The sequence below is a fragment of the Epinephelus lanceolatus genome, chromosome 17, assembly GCF_041903045.1.
Source record: "Epinephelus lanceolatus isolate andai-2023 chromosome 17, ASM4190304v1, whole genome shotgun sequence".
Taxonomy (NCBI): domain Eukaryota; kingdom Metazoa; phylum Chordata; class Actinopteri; order Perciformes; family Serranidae; genus Epinephelus; species Epinephelus lanceolatus.
Genome location: NC_135750.1, coordinates 24,815,033 through 24,832,298, shown reverse-complemented (window position 1 = coordinate 24,832,298; position 17,266 = coordinate 24,815,033). Strand labels below are relative to the sequence as shown.

The 17,266-nt window shown below is 40.4% G+C and overlaps 1 protein-coding gene across 7 annotated transcripts in view; it reads right to left on the bottom strand.

The window, feature by feature from the left end:
- Window positions 1–17,266, bottom strand: part of LOC117248554 (uncharacterized) — a 140,509-nt gene that overhangs the window by 94,375 nt on the left and 28,868 nt on the right. For 5 of the 7 annotated variants that reach the window (XM_078176149.1, XM_033613748.2, XM_078176151.1 and 2 more), the window contains exons 11-13: window positions 15,684–15,728; window positions 4,520–4,573; window positions 2,649–2,684 (exon numbers count right to left, since the gene is read on the bottom strand). In XM_078176149.1, the coding sequence (XP_078032275.1) occupies window positions 2,649–2,684; window positions 4,520–4,573; window positions 15,684–15,728 (135 nt within the window). The remainder of the gene's footprint in view (window positions 1–2,648; window positions 2,685–4,519; window positions 4,574–15,683; window positions 15,729–17,266) is intronic. The other 2 variants (XM_033613749.2, XM_078176152.1) reach the window with 1 other exon arrangement.

The following is a 17,266-nucleotide window of genomic DNA, read 5'->3' as shown; positions in this document are numbered from 1 at the left end:
TTCCGCTTGTCCTTATAAATGTAAAATTAGCATTGGAGAAAAGCTAATGGATGGTGGCAGTGTTGTGTGGGTATCCTAAGCACTTTGGTGACATAAAAGGGGCAAGCCAGAAGCAGTGGGACACAGTTTTTGTGTCACTCCAGTGCTGATTAAAAGTGGCAGCCTGATCCCCTCATGATGTGCACATAATTAGCTAACCACCCGCAGTATACCTTTAATCTTCAGTAGTCGTCAACTCCCTGGCTACAATGCATTGTGTGTTTGCATCTGTGGCCCACGCATTCACTATATGTGTTGATAGGTGACTATGCAAGCATCTACTTGTACATATATCTGCTGCTGGCTGACATATGTACCTTCAATTTGTGTGTGCAGTGGAATGAGCAATATTTCTGGGTTATGTTCTCCGTTCTCTCGATTTTCCAAGACCACAGAGAAGGCACTACTACAGCCAGTCCAATTATAAAGACTGAAATACATAAAGCGTGGTGTAGTTCTTCTAGGATGTCTGTAAATGCGAGTCTGCCGGGACAGCCACTGACCCAATAAGTGCATGTCTCACCCATGTAGGATACACCCAGCGACTACCTGTCAACCTCCACCCCCACCCCGAGGCTGGGAGCTCTATTCTTCTCTGCCTGGCTGCTCATCCCTATCCTTTCTGGCCAATGTGAGGATGCCCACTGAGCCCTGTCTATCTGCTCCTTGTTTGACCCGTTCCCAGGCGATGGTAATGTGACACAGAGACTGCTCACCTGAGTGCCTCACTTTCCATCTCTGTGGGCCAGATGTTTTACAGTAACACTGCACGCATAGCGCCTGGTCAGCCCAAAGGCTGTGATATTTACAAAGCTCAGTCCAGCCATTTCATGTCACACCCACATGAGTACGTTTCAACATTTCTACTTCCTCTGAATGTCCTCACCATAGAAACAGAATGAATAGAAAGGACATGGAACTGTAGGCAGTGGTAATTTAGTAGCACAAAAGAAAAAGGTGATTGTTGTAAGTTGTTATAGCGACAATACACGTCACTGAGGCCTTCAAGTGTATTACACTGACTAGTTTGACCCATTCTTCCACCTATTTTCCTTACTAATAAAGAAATACAACCATACACTAATCCAAGTGTCTTTCACTGCACTAAAGCCCCATTTCCACGAGCAATACAGTACAGTACGGTACAATTCAGTTCAGTGCGCAGCTTTTCTAATCCCACTTTAAAAAGTTGCGGATGGTACCAAAGGAACTGTTCCTAACCATCCCCGTTTTTGATACTCCTTCTGTTGGGGTACCTAGCACACAGATCTGGTACTAAAAGGTGGAGCTGTGAACACTGCAGTCCATTGATTGGTCAGTAGCGGATGATCACTCTTGCTCAGGGCTGAGTTGTGGCTCGTTTGTTCATACAGTGGAGAGTTTTATTACTGTAACTGGAAAATGAAGAGATGTCTTGCTGCCTCTGGCAGCAGCTGTAGTCTGAGAAAAAAATAACTTAATTCAGGGCCAACTGCTGGCAACTTTTAAGGCGGACCGTTAACTTGTTATGTTACTCAATGCATGAGTTGACAATGTGAATACATCAATGCAGCTTAAATTTCAATGAAACAACTTTGACCATTACATTAATTTTAATTTTCTCTTTTGGTTGACATACACTTTTAGTAATGAGTGAATCTTCTAGCATTTAAATCTATATATATTAAATACTACCAGATCCTCACTCGGAGAAAAAAAAAGCCCTGCAGAATGTCGTTCCTGTGGACTTAGGCAACATTAAACCCCTGAGCTTGCCTGAGAAGGACTACATTTTTAAATATCCCATGGAGAGAGACTCTCACTCCAGCCTGTTCTATTTTGTTCTGAAAAGGTCAGCGTGCAACTTCGTTCTGTGGACGATAAACAAGTTGCAGAGTGACAAAGGAAGAAATATTGTAAGTGACAACAACCTCGTCCACATTTAAGGGTACTGTTTGCGATGGAAACGCTAAACGGACCAAGGGTCTAGGTAGCATGTCTGAGGGGTTACTTTTGGTTCCCAAGGTATCATACCGCAAGCGTTTGGTGGACACTGGGCTTAAGACTAATAGCTTAATTGCCTTGGTAACTCACTCAATGCACACTTCATTCAAACTTGACAGAAAGAAAAATAAAACTCAAAGTCATCAAGTTCACTGCTCCAGCACTCACCAACTCTGCTCTGGTCAAAAAAAGCCCTCAGTTCACTAAGTTAGATCTTAACATGAGTTGATCTACAGCTATCCACTGAGCAGCAGCTCTCACTTGTTTTTCAGGGGCAGCTACAGTAACGTTAAGTCATATTTTAACAAACGCGCAATAAATGGCAACATTAAACTGGGAAATTAAAGTTACATTCATATTACGTTAATAACATTACTGCAAAACCTCACCTCAGTAAGTTTCCAACTTGACCCAAGTTGCAAACTCACTATACAGAAGTTTATATGGAAGTAAGCCCACTACGACAGCTGCGATCACAACAATACATATAAAAGTGCCTGCCGCTCTGATCATCCTGCTATGCTAATCTGAATGGGAATGTCCATTATACTCTCATCTATATCTATGGTACATACACAGATATACAGATAGTATAATGAGATGTAAATGTAACAGTGTGAACTTACAGGCAGCCCTGGAGCTCCAGGCACACCCACATCACCCTGTGAAGGAGGATAATAATTAGCAGATACTCCCCAAACTTCACTCAGTAACATCTTTAACATTCTGTGTGCGATGGAAATGTCTGAGGCAAAACCCATACAATATATTTTTGACTTTTAAACATCTAGCCTAAAGGCCAGCCATCATGTTTGTGATAAAAACTGAAGGTCAGGTTTTTACTCTGCATAGCAGTAATATCTCAATATATGCACTGTGTGCTATAGAAGGCCATTAAGTGGTATTTACAGTATGTCTTGAAATGAAGCCTGTCTGATGACTTTCAAACTGTCAGACAACTGGCAGGTGGGCTGGTGCTATTAAATGTGACAGGCCTTAAAATAAACACAGCCGTACTATATCATGTAAAAGCCTCGCAGTATTAACAATGGACAGGTATGATAACATTGTTTGGTGGCTGTGACATACAGGCTGTCACGAAAAGTCATATAAGGGAAGAAGTAGATGTCTTTAGACGCCAGCATCACCCAGTGTAAGCAATGATCTCACATGCTTTTTACGGCCTCACTTGTTTTTTTGTCTTTTCAGAAAAAAGTCATGTATCACTGTCCAATATTTCTGCACTTCTCTCCCCTTTTTCACGACAATCCCAGCAGTAGTTTATAAAGCACTGGGTTGAGGATCAGTGGACTTTACATCTGGCAATACCCGTTTATCAGATGAGGATGAAGGAGAGGGAGAAAAAAAAAAGGTGTTTGTAGTTCATATCCATTTTGTTGTCTAAATGAATGTCACAGCTAAAATATGCCTGCTATGGGATATGCAAGGGACTCATTACTTTATGCTTCCAAATCTGCCTCCCTCTGTCAGTTTCAATACAAACAAACGTTCTCTCCACCCCCAACCCCCACCCTCCCATCCGGAAAATAGGATAAAATACGCTGTGATTCTCTGTTGTCTTCACAGAAACACACAGACCTCATTATAACTTCAAGGCTGGCAGACAGAGCATTGCACCTACAATTATGTGGTGAGTTCTTCCAAAAGACAACAACAGCGAGAGAGGGGAGGAAAAAAAAAAGCCCCAATAAGGGAGGAAAAATAAAAGAGTGGGAGATATGGCAACTAATTACAGGAAAAACATTTCATCTCATACATGGAAAATAATCCCACTGTGGGATGAAAAGAAAAGAAAACTTTAAAAAGACCAATATTTTCTGCATTGCAACAAGAGTTTATCTCATTCATGTCAGTGATGTCAGTGAACAGACTATAAAGGGGCTGCAGATAAGAACAAGGTTTTGCATCAAGCCCCTCTGCTGCACTTCCAGCCTGTCTTGAATCCCTTACGAAACCAGCTGTAGCCTACTGAACAGGACATACCTGTGTCACTGTTGGATTTCTAATATTTGGGATCAAATGTCAAACATATTCTGAATCAAGAGCCCCTGTGAGTATGCAATGGTGTGCAATCCACGTTTTGCTGTAGGCTTTAGGCCCATAAAAAGCTGTTTAGAGAGGGCGAGATAAAGGGATTTTGTTGGGTATGTCCATTACAAACAGCTTTTCCTATGAATATACAAATACTCTGCAACATAGTGAAGGGAACATTCTCTCTCAGCCGGGATAAAAGCTACTCTATATGACCATCAATAAGGTCTTGCTAAGTTATGATAGCAATAACAGTATTCTTTAGCTGGCCATGTTTTGGAGTAGCAATCATAGCAGCACTTCAAACAGATGGGCAAACCCGTTATTGAGACTGGGATTACAGCTCATGAAAGTCAAGCAGATTCCCTGAAGTATCTATTTACATTTAAAGAAGAAAAACAATTATGGTGTAATTTTGTCAGGGGCCGGTCTGTATGGCACTCACTTTGTTTCCTTTGGGACCAACTGGACCAACTGGCCCTAGGTCACCTTTCAGACCCTGGGGACAAAAAATATACAATATATTTAAGTATACTTGTTTTTAGTGAGAGATTAAAAGATGGTTAAAAAAAAAAAGCCTGACATGTGTTACTGTATGTCAGTATGTTGACACTCAGTAGACAAGTATCTCATGCAGGTGTGAGATTCTCATGCCTGTCACAGCCGGTCAATGAGAAAAGAGCATGTCAATCATTAGACGCTGCTGAGAGATTCACAATCAGCTGGTTACACAGTGTCTGCCCTCAACCTTCGTCTCTGTTTTCCCCGCGTAGCACTAAGGTTTAGCAAGGACTGTGATTGTCATTGCTTTTACACCTTGAAGCAGACGACCTGGAGGTGGAATTAAACTACGCAAGCTCGGGGCAAAGTCAAGCCTCTCTGCTGGTGAAATGCGAAAGAGGGTGGGATAGCTGAGATAAAGAGTGATAGCTGATGAATGAGGCTTGACACATATTGACAGGCTAAATTTGCAGCAAGCCTTGTTAGGTGTGACACATTTGGGCCAGTAGCAGCAACTCTTTGAAATGGGTTAAGAGAGGGGGGGGAGCAGAGGAAAGATGGGGAGTGTGAGCGGTCTGTAAAATGATTCAGAAATACAATAATTTGTCATGGTTAAATTTAGAGTTGGAAAGGCTATTAATAGTGAATTATATATCTGCAGAAGATGATTACCTACCTTTATCACATTAAGTCTGGCTCCACCAGAGACGTGACAAATTCATTGCCTATTCCCTGCAAGCCTCGTATTAAACACTACCATTCAGAAAACAGAAGCATAATACTGGTGTAAAATAATTGCCCCTGTGGTATAAACAGCTAAAACAGCTTGCCTATAAGTTGCACTTAGGATGACACGACTGTGACACGATTTTATCAGATTGTATCACTTTATGCGGGCCCTCAGCCTACGCACACTGTCAATAAGAGGGCAGCTGTCTCATAGCAGTACATGAGAGCCCAATTCTTTATTTAAATCGACAGCCTAACCACTTTACTGGGGCAATCTGACACAAGGGGATCCAGCAGCGAATTCCCCTCTGAGTTATTACCAGAGCCGTGGCAGAAGAGTGCGAAGCTCATCTGATAACAAGGACGTAAACAACTTCAGGTTCCGTCGATTACAGGAGTGCGTTTGAATAATCTCATAAGAATTTTGCCATCATTTTTGTAACAAGGAGATCTTGTCTCATTGTTGTGGTGAAAAGCGCCTTGTAATATAAACATATTTTCTTGTTATCGTGATCCTTAACAATCATTATGTGGTTTCCTCTTGTTATTTCCAGAGAGGGACCATGAGGCTGGCGTTCATTCCCATTCACATTCTTTGTGTTTGTGAGAGAGCAATTTTAAACACATTTCTTGAAGCACACAACTACATATTATTCACTTAAGCTATGTGGAATGAAATACTTCAGCATCATGACCTGAAGTGGAGCTTGACTCAGTCCAGAGACAGGGAATTTTATAATTTTAATATATATGCATGACCTGAGCATAAGTCAAATGCAAAAAACACAGGGAATTAAAAAAAATATACGCTTAAAGGAGCAGTGTGCATAGGATTTATTGGTATCGGGTAAGGACTGCAGATTGCAACCAGCTGAAACTTCTCCATGTGCCAAGTTCGAAATCCAGGAAAGCCCTGGGGACCTCATTGGTCAGGAGGTTTTTGTTGGGAGCCAAACTATTCCTAGAGGTATCTTCCTCTATAAATCAAATGGACCACATGATTTAAACTGGTGAAACACTTCCTCAATGCAGAAAAACTGAAATATTTTTGGAAAGAGGTCCATGATCTGACTGTTAAGGTCTTGAGGATTCCATCTGACATCTCGCCAGTTCGGTACCTCTTTGGTACGGAAGTGAACAGGACGCTACACCCCATGTCTGCAAAGATGCTGCTCCTATGCTGTTCAGCTTTTGGCGGAGGGGCTGCTTACTACGGGGGCCGATGCAACATTGTGCAACATGGTGAAACATGGTGGTCTCTGTGTACGAGGACCGGCTCCCTATGTAGATATATATGTCTCATTCTAAGGTAACGAAAACAGGACTCTTATTTTTAGGCGATTATATACACTTATAAACATACTTAATGTATTATATTCAATTTCTCCCTATATATCTCCCTAAATCCCAACACACTGGACCTTTAAATTAGTGGGTTTTATCTTACATTTGAGCTATTACATCCAGTTTGTACATCCTAAAACATGTTTTGCCTTGGACTGTCACATTTAGGTTGACTAAATAATACTCTTCTCATGTAGGGTTACGTTATAAATCACCAGAATATATCCATATTGTATTTATGAATATGTTTTTCTGCTCCAAAATGAACCCACACTCCCCAGCATCTTCTCCTGCAGACTGCAGACACAAGACAATATGTTTACACAAGAGTTGACAGGAAACTACCATAATTCAAACTGAATAATGCAACTGGAATCAACTTCTGCCAGGTGGTGAGTTATTTTTCCCCGCTGGCACATGTCCTTATCTGAAACCAAATTCAGGTCAGTCAGAAGCTCAGTCAGTCAAAAAGTCACAATCTCTCAACATACAGTGAATGATAGACTCCTGTTTTACAGTCAAGCTATAAGCTTTGCAACTGCTGTGGCTAATCTGTTCGCCACAAAAAGTTTCTGCTGGTTAACATTTTAATTACAACAGACAACAAAGCAGTTTACATGAAAGATTTGAAAATTATCAAGTTTGCCAAATGTTAACAGTGCACTCTTATGACTTATGCTGAGTGATGTTCACTTTCCCATGTGTGTGTGTGGTTAATTTAATGTGATAAAAGATGCATTGGAAATGATAAAAAAAAAAAAAAGTGTTTTTATTAAAAACTTGGCTCGACTGTGCGATTATTCAGATTTTTCCATGGCTGCAGTATTGTCAACGATAGGAGCTGAGGAAGTGCACAGCATCTGGACTTGTCTGTGGTCATATACATAATAACAACAGCGCAGTTAGAAGTTAACCCTCAGCGTTTTTGGCTGAGGTTTTTTTTGGCAGTCTTGCAAATTTTGCATTAAATATTGCTAAGGGACACACAAAATGAACATACACAAGTTTTAGTTAACTAATTGTCTGTGTACTTTTTTCTATAGCCATTGGTGTGCATCATGTTTTCTGAATGGATTCAGAGTTGGTGCTTTGAATATGTTAACTTTATGTTTTGGTATTTAGTATTTGGGCACAAACAATTTCTTGTAAGAAATTAGGCTTCATTTAATTTTGCAAACATTTTTAAGGAATGATTCACAGTTGTTTTAATAACAAAATGAGTTAATTAGCTTGGAATCATTTGGTTGTTTAATAAAACTGATACGTGACGAGGCTTGTTCCAAAGCTCTGGACTAAAATCTACTATTTTCTTGCTAAAACGTGTTGTCACTGCTGCAAATATTGTACAAAGTTGTGCTGTCAAGTGTTAAATACTTGTCAAAAAATGTGCCAGAACACACACATCCTGTTCCTTTCCCTCCTCCAAGCATCCACCTACAGAGACTTTTAAAACTGTGCTAATGTTGTTTAAGTGAAATAAGGTGTAAAGGCAAAAAGAAAAGATTCCTTTAAAGCCAAATTGCTGGATGCAGCAGTCAAAGCAATAACTGAGGTGCTTGTTTAAACTATTTTAAACAGTCTCAGCTGACCAACACTAAATTATTCAATTATGATATATTTTAATATTTGTCAAGAAGGTCCCATCTCAGAAGCAGGGAACATCTAATGACTCCTCAAGGGAACAAGTGTATTTTCTCTGTTTTTATTATCCCACCCTCTCATACCGTAGCCTAGTTATGATGCTGCCCTCTGTCTAATGGACTCAGCCGTGAGCCCATAGGCCCAATACAGGTGCCCCGTGACATGAAGGGACATGTAGACTAGAAGGGCTGGATATATTGTTAGCTTTTGTTGCAAGCTGTGGGCTTTGTTGCATTTACAGGGAGGGATGAAGCAGGGATGAAGGGGCTGGGAATAGGCCGGTGCTGGCTGTGTGGCTGTCGTTCCTGCAGCTCGAGGTCGGGACACTGTGGGGAGCTGTGTACACTCGCCTGCTAATTACACACACCACTGTGTCTCGTCACTCCTGTAGCGGTGGGGCCACAAGACAATCTGGCAACTCCCCAGCACAGGACAACTAAAGCAAGCAAGAGGCAGGGATGTACAAATGCAGTCTAATTATGTTTACTTCTACCTTTAACCAACCGGAGCAGCTGCAGGTCAGTGCCCTTGTCTGACAAGAGGTAGAATAATTGCAAGTTTTAGTTAGTGTACACAATTTAATCATCACAAACTGGGTTTGGCCTATTGGGGAGAGGCTAAATAAAAAAACTGTAGATGGACTATGTATTCAGAACATTCTGGTGGGGAAATGTTGTAATACTGAATGACAGGCCGTTAAAGCTCTGTGGAACAGGATCTCTAAGTAACATAGATATCTTGAGTGCCGGCCTACAAATGCCAGGGAGGTTACAGCAGGAAATGCCTTTTGTGACTTTCCATTTGCTCAGCGATACACCACCACATACAGTGCGTGGATATAAGACTAATCACACAGAGTGCGAGAGAAGATACAGTAGCTTATCAGCATGTTTGTTTCGCTCTGTGATTAAACACAGATTACCAAGGTAACCTAAATAACATGCTATTGTGTGAGGATATCAGAGTTCATTGTCAGAGATCCTGTAGTGAAGAGGATATCATGTGCCTTGAGCATTGCTTGACTTTTGTACGACACTTCACTCTTCAACTTAACATGTATCCACGAATGTAACTTGGATTACCCTCAAGATAACACGGTGTGCACTCCCTCTGTCCCTCAGGACGTGTATCTGTAAAATGATACTCGATCACATGCTCATACATAGAATTCTAGCGTCTCAGGTGTCTACTCGAGCCTTAAATAACATACTAGCTTTAAAAATGGAAAATGAGCTAATCACAGTAAAGGGATGGATTGGGTAATAGAGTGTCATAGTAAATAGGTTAACTAAAAACATAGAGTAAGTGTGTTTGCGCAACATAAATGTTTTTAATTTGCTTTACCATTAAAGAGAGTAAGTCTCTTCTGCTGTTCTTTCTCCCTTTAAATAAATACAAGTAGCCTTACAACCACAATTTACCGAAGTTAAAGTTAAATTATAGGAGCAGTAAAAGCAGCAGTATTCAATTTACCAGCTGAGCTTTTTCTCATTAAAAGAAATGAAATCAAACCAGTCAAGCAACACCTGATGACAGATACAATTATATGTAGCACTTTCATTTTATCACATATTAATTATATATTTAATGAGCACATTATCCACCTTTATAATGTTAAAAATAATCTCTTATAAGCTCTCACAGTTTTACAGACTTAAATGAACCATACAATAGCCAAAGGCTCTGAGTGATATCTGCATTACTGACTGGAACATGTGCGGTCTAGCAGTCCTGCTAATAATGTCTTTTGGACTTTAACTAATTACTGCCAGTGATTAACTGGTTAAGAAAGGGCTGCCTTATTTAGTCGATGAGGCTCAACCTCATCTACTCACCTACAGAGGCACTGGGGATACAGAGGCACTGGGGATACTGGTTTTAACCCATTAATCCTGTACTGCTCTATGCTCACTGATGAGACATGGGCCGAGGTTACCTCATATCTTTTATTCCAGTGTCCTGCCTTCATATTAATCTAAATCAAATATAAGGGTTAGGTCAAGAAATCAGATAAATCACAGAAAACAGCACAGCTGTGGAAGAGACTAATAATGAACATCCCATCACAGCTTGATTTATGCTGTAATTTCATGGGTAGGGAGACTGTGTTAAATCTTAGATTTTCTTGGTTTTTACACAGAATTATACAGAAGGGTGCATACAAGGAAAATGTAATGATTTGTACCAATTGTGATAAATCATCTCTTCTTTTTTAAGCAGCTACGATCATCAATATTTCTATATTAACAATGGATCACATGGCTACTTGTATGAAAAAGGAGTCGGTCATGGTGACAAACCGCGAAGAATTTTACTTTATTTTGTAGTTAACCTCAGCCCTACTGAGAATGTCAGTCTATCAGCTCTGTGTTTTGGTTTTATGGACCACAACTGTACTGTTGTGTTTCCCTGTCGACATTCTCATCAGCATCATTTCTACAAGACAGCTTTAAAAACCTACACTACTTGGCCAGCACCAACTGGCAATTTACCAAGTAAATGGTGAGTTCTAGCTGCTTAAGAGGCATACAGTTACCTCAACAGTTAATGGAGCCCAAAAGTATGAATGCTAATGCTGCTCACTAACTGCTGGATGTGTAAGTAGGCAACTGTTTATAATCAAGTTTGGCATATCAGCGTAATAGACATTTTTAGAACCGACGTCACAATGATGCCATTTTATTAGCTGGAGGCAAAACACGACTCGCCACCACAGGGCTGTAGGCTACACAGGAGTCTTAAAATATCATCTTGTTGTGTTATTGAGAGCCAGAATAGAAGCAGTCATGGCTTAAAGCTTAATTGTATCGCATACCAGCTACCACAGACCGTCAACAAATACTAAGACAACTATGGTTAAATGTGATAAGATGAAAGGACTGGGCTGCGATCATCAAAAATGTTCACATGTGCATCGCACACTTCGTATCAGGTTATGGAAAAAGTATTTACTGTTGTAGGGATGAATAACGTTATGTGTATGAAGGGTTATCATGTCCACCTAATCAGAAATTGGGGAAGTATTGAGGTGAATATTGGATTTCTCTACACTAAAATGAGAGCCCTGATGGTCCTAGAAACAGAGCTTTAACGGACAGTTAACTTAATAACACATTCACTCCGCTTGGTGCTCTGCCACACCATCTCCCCAGACAGAGTGCCTCAAGTGTGCTCTGGATAATCAAACGGTACATTCCAACAGCACTCCAAATTTACGAACGATTCAGTTCGTGCCAGAGTGTGCGCCCGCATTTGGAATGAGTATTTCTGAAAGCACCACCCCACATTTTCCTCCATTGTCTAAAACAAGACAAGTGCTAGCTAATGTCTGTGGAGAATTGTTTTGCCTTCAGCTAAGCCCCGCCCACCAAAAAACATCTGTTTTACTAATAGTAAACGGGTCTATATTATTGTATGTTGTGCAGCTTGTTCCCGCTGCCTTCAAGTGGCCAAAACATCAGTTTATGCAGATAATGGAGCTATAAGATCTTTTAGCGCATAATTTGTGAAGTAATTTGTCTTCAAAATGTCTTTAATATAGGACTGTACTTTGCTATATTTCGAACTGGATACAGTATGTTTTCTATAAGCTTCAGGAAACAGCCACTCTTTGAAAAAACGTCTTATTCAGCATCAGATGAAAAGACAGTTGTCAGTGTCTGTGCTTCCAGTACAAAGGCAGGTCCAAGACATGCTTAACCTAACTTAGCTCAAATACAAAGCCCAGGTGACTCTGAGATGTGATGGTAACTGCTTTGCCAGCAGACAAGATACAGCTGATTTGAAGCACATCTTTTCCACCTGTTGGAGAAGATTCTCAGTCATCCAGGTCATGGTAATCTTAAGTGCTGTATCGTAGGCGACAAGACTTCTTGAGCTTATTGAAGATATTTCACCTCTCATCCAAGAGGCTTCTTCAGAACTTCAGACCTTAAGAACTGAAGAAGCCTGATTTAGCAAGACTGGCTGTCTTTGTGCTAAGCTAGGCTAAGACTGTTATCCATAATGGCTGTCTGCAATGTTGGACAAACCTGCCTGCTAGAAGCAATGCCACAAAAACATGGAGCTTTTCTTTGTTTTAGATCACTCAAGTAAGTGAGGCACAGTACTACTATAAATCCCAGGAAGGTACGCATGGTGAGCCATGTGAGCGTGACCATAGAAAGCCCAAATGCCCATATCAGATGCACAAAGATGAAAAACAAGTCACCTCTCCTGCTAAAAACAAGACTTGTCACTTCCCATATTTCTAATCACTGACTGAATACTGACATAAGAATCTCACTTCTGGTGACAAAGTTTCAGAGTGAGCAGCACTAATGAGGATGCCACACACACACACACACAGAGCAGAGGGGAGCAGGACGGCCTGTCGACAGACCCTCGGTCCAGTGCTGCCAACTTAGCAACACACTACACTTTTCAGACACCCCCTGTTGACGTTCTAAAAAACAACAAATCTAGAGACTCATCATACACGTGATAGATCCCTGCCTCCCCACACAGGGCTGCACTAACATGCAAATTAGCAAATGACATCAACTGGTAACATCTAGACGAAGTTTTGAGCAGCTGCTTTTCTTGGAAAAGGGTCATCAACACACTCTCAGCCTCTCCACAGTGAACAAGCTTCCAGCTGTTTTTCCAGATTATGTACCGCTGTTGTCCAGTCAACTGGAGCCCAGGGTGAACCAGCGAGCAAACAAAGAAGGGCTGCTCACAGGCTTTGTCACTCTTTCCTCTTGATTGCTGCAGCACCAGTAGCAATCAATGGGAAAACAAAACATCAGAGGAATCATGTACGCTCACATTCTTCCATTATAGTTGGTGTAATATTATGACTACAAATCAGTCAGTCTTTGATGCAGATGGAGTTAATTTCCAGTTAGGTGGTCTCGCTCTACCTGAAATTTCTATGTAAATAAACTTGATCATGTCATTGATATGCAAATACACACATGACGTCAACGGGCTTTTCAAGCTGCCAATAGCTGCTTACCTTGGAGCAAAGCGAGCCAAGCTGGTTGTGGGAAAACAAACTAATGCTTGAGTTTATAACCTGCCAGTCCCTTTTTTTAAATCTTTTTTTTCCTTGAAACTGAATTTTATTTACTTGTAATTTACTGGACTATTACACTTTATTATTGCACTAGAATTACAATTAAACGTTATGAAAGGATTCAGCCCGGAAGAGTCTGAAGAGTCTTTTTTTCCTTTGTGTATGTCTCTTGGCATACAGAAATGTCTTGTGTATACATGCATGCTTATGTACCTATGTTATATAGCCTACTTCACTTTCATCAAGCTACAAGTATGAATGATATATGTAAGCTAATGTAAATTTACTCCTGCACTCCTACAATTAAGTATATTTACAAAAGAATCACTGCACTTTCACTTTTATCCACAGTAACCTTCTCTGGGTAATTCATGGACATACTGATGGGTGTTGGTGACAGAGGAAAAGCAAGAAGGAACACTTACAGAATATATTTTGTCTGAGCTGATCCTTTCTAGCTGACCAGCTTCATTGTTTTTTGAAGGACTGAGGAATAGACAAACAGCAGGCTACAATTCTTCAGCAGATGTATCATTAACACAACAAAAAGATTATTTTTTACTGCAGTAGTGTTCAGTATTTCAAATTCTGCTAGTGTGTATTATCTGTTAATAAATTAAGATGGAGACTTTGTTTTCTTGCAATCCTAAAAAACAGAATAACGGCCCGATGATAATAAAAATGCCTCATGTAACCACCTCAATCAAAAGTGACTGGCCTCAAGGAATTTTAAATCTGGTTGACAAGGTTAGTGAAAACCTTTGATAATCCTTTGAATAGGAAAACATTAGCGCCTAATCCTATAGGTGACATAACATGCCACACACTACTCGCACAACAGCTGTTTCTGTGTGCCTCCCTTTGCTGATTTTTACAGGGCATCATTCATAAATCCAAAAACTATTTAGTACACTGCTTGCGCTACATTCTTATGTGAGTGCTCTGATTAAATGTATTATTTGATTATGAAACAGTAGCCTTATGTAATGTTGCTACAGCCTGAATTGTGGAGTCCCTGGACGTAAAATTTATCAGCAGTAAATTTTAACGTCTACCGATGGTCTGGATGTGAGGTGTTTAGGGGACATCTGTAATTTGAAGCTACAGAAAATAACCTGGGTTACACATACAGGTTCTCCTTAACTGTATCGACAGATGGAACAACTTTTCCTTCTATACAATCATGTATGTATTGATTGAGTTGAATTTTCTCATTTGAATTGGAAAAAAGAAAGTTTTCTTCTTCCTTTATTCTATTTCCTGCAGATTACACGCTTTGCACAAGTCAGTAAAGTTATTTTTTGATTAAATGCTTTGGGGCACGCAAACTTACATCTTATTGGATCACTTAATTATCACTCATGTAGACAGTTTAGTTTGAATCTTCAATCAGAAGGAGTTAAATTGTATTAAAGAATTATTGTACATGTAACTGCAGCTACTGTCAAGCAGCAATCTGAGTACTATTAACTGCTCTTGTAACTGTACTCTCAATGCATTTTTGTCAAGCTACCTTCCTACCTGTGCATAGTTTTTGTATATCTTCTACCTCTAGTAGTTCAGTACTCTTTTGGCTCGACATACTTATCCCTGGTTTTTCTTTCTGATTTCTCTCAGTTACTGTTAGGGCAGAGTGCACGTCCACAGCCTGCAGGGAGGCTGATTTCTGTGGCAGCTGTTTGACTACTCAAGGGGGTGATGGTGCTGAAAAGTAGTCCCTTTATTAAGCCACTTTAAACTGACCATCTGCACAGCTACTACTGAGAGTGTGCCTTTGTGGGCAAACAAATGCTGTACAACATAAAACACCCTTTGATTTAACGAATACTTTAAAGGAATGCGCACTAATTTGCTTGTGGCAAATACAACTTCACTATAAGCCAAAAAGGAATAGTGCTTCATTTCTAATGCATCTGCATTTAGTTAAGACAAAAATAATTTACTTGCACTTCTTGTTGTAGTTTACATGACACACATTAGTTTCATCACCGCAGCCAGATTTAAAAGCATGCAATAAAGTTTAACCTGAAATGACATGGACAGAGGCCTACGGTAATTTAAAAAATTAGTTTAGTCCATTAGTATGCCAAGCCTATGGTAGCATACATATCAATTAATTTCACTACGGAAGGACACTGCGGGCTGGAACACACTTAGATCCACTTCAGATATGACAGGCATCTGAAAACAGCCACACAGAAAACTGCGCCTGCTCCTACCCCCAGGGCATCACACAGAAAATGAAAAGCCTATAAGAATTGATTCTCTGACGAAACTAGATCTGGCTGATGTGCTATGTATGGAATATATGTCTGCTGGAGATAGTAGTACTTACCTTCTCCCCATCGATTCCCTTTTGCCCTTCTGATCCAAGTTCCCCCTGCAATGACAAGATTGAAAGTTAAAAGGCAAAGAAAGGACCTCTGGAAAGTTCACGCTTCACTCTTTTTCCCCCACTTTGCACCCAGTAGGTTTTACATAATCTGGCACATTTCTCCAATAACATGACCACTACTAACATCAAACACACACTCCTTAAATTTCAAAGCCAAAAGGAGGAACATGGTCACGCTGAAAAGCCGAAAAGCAGATATTACTTGCATAATCTAAACAATACATTTATCCACAAATAAACATATTAAATGCTCACGTAGCTCTTGTATTCATATGAACTCACCTAGGGCATTAAAGATTCAGAGTTGGAGCTGATTGTCTGCACATGGCTCTTAACATGGAGGTGGCTGGGTGGCAGCTAGCAGCTAACAATGCTAACAGCAAGAACAGTGCTAACAACGGCAATGGCCCTGACAGAGCTAACGGTGTTAAAGTAGAGGTGAACTGGAGGTGGGTGCTACACTCCCACGACACCGCCCCTATATTATCTGCCAGATGAGTGTAGTGCAGAGAAGCAGCGGTGAGTTAGCCCAGTCCTGTCTCCTAAAAATTTGAGGGTATTTTGAGGGAAATGTAAGGCTGAGCAAATTACATTTGCTATGATCAAAATTAGGAAATGCTGCTGATTAACCGACCTGACAAGTTGTTAAAATGTTGACACTGAACATATCAGAAAAATAATCACTGACCACGTATTTCAGTTGTTTTTTAGCTAAAATAAGCTGACTACCTGCACTTTGTACACCTGCCCCGACCAACTCCTTGCAAAGCCTTCGTGGCACATGAATGTAGCATTTTGTTTACTGAAAGAAACGTTTTCTAGCAGACAGGGTTGGCGAGCTGGTGGGATACACACCTGCACTAATTTGCATGTGCGGCCTGACCAGCATACCACAACAAATCACAGACAAGCTTGGATTACAACACACACAAAGGTAACGTGACTTAATTCTCTGCTCAGAATGCCAATACCTCAAGATATCTTTACACAGCAAATAGTGCTTTGCTGCTATGTTAATGCTCTGAATATAAAGAATAAGGAGTTATAGTAGCTTCAAGAAAACCATTTATGCTCATTAACATGCAAATGTATGCACCAAGAGACTCCACAGTCTGATCACACCAGCGTAGAGATGGACTCTTTGGTGTTGGTATGATATTTCTATCATGTGTTGTTCTTGAGTTATTGTGGTTACAAGAATGTGTCTACAAGACAAACAGATGCCACCAGGGTAACAGTGTGTCCCACAAACACTACCATGTGCCATGGTGGCAGGACATAAAAAAAGAAATCCTTATAAATGCAACTATTTATGTAAGTAAGTGCGCTAAAGGGGGTGAGAGTATCTAGAACGTTCTCTCCCGTCCTCATTGGTGCTATAAAACTGGATCCTTAACTCTAAAACTCACTCACAGCTCCTTCAAACTGAGCCTTGCAGGGAACCATACTCTTGCACCACAGTGACACTGATACAAAAACACATTTGGCAACCAGATACCCAATTCCCAGCAATATTTGTAAAT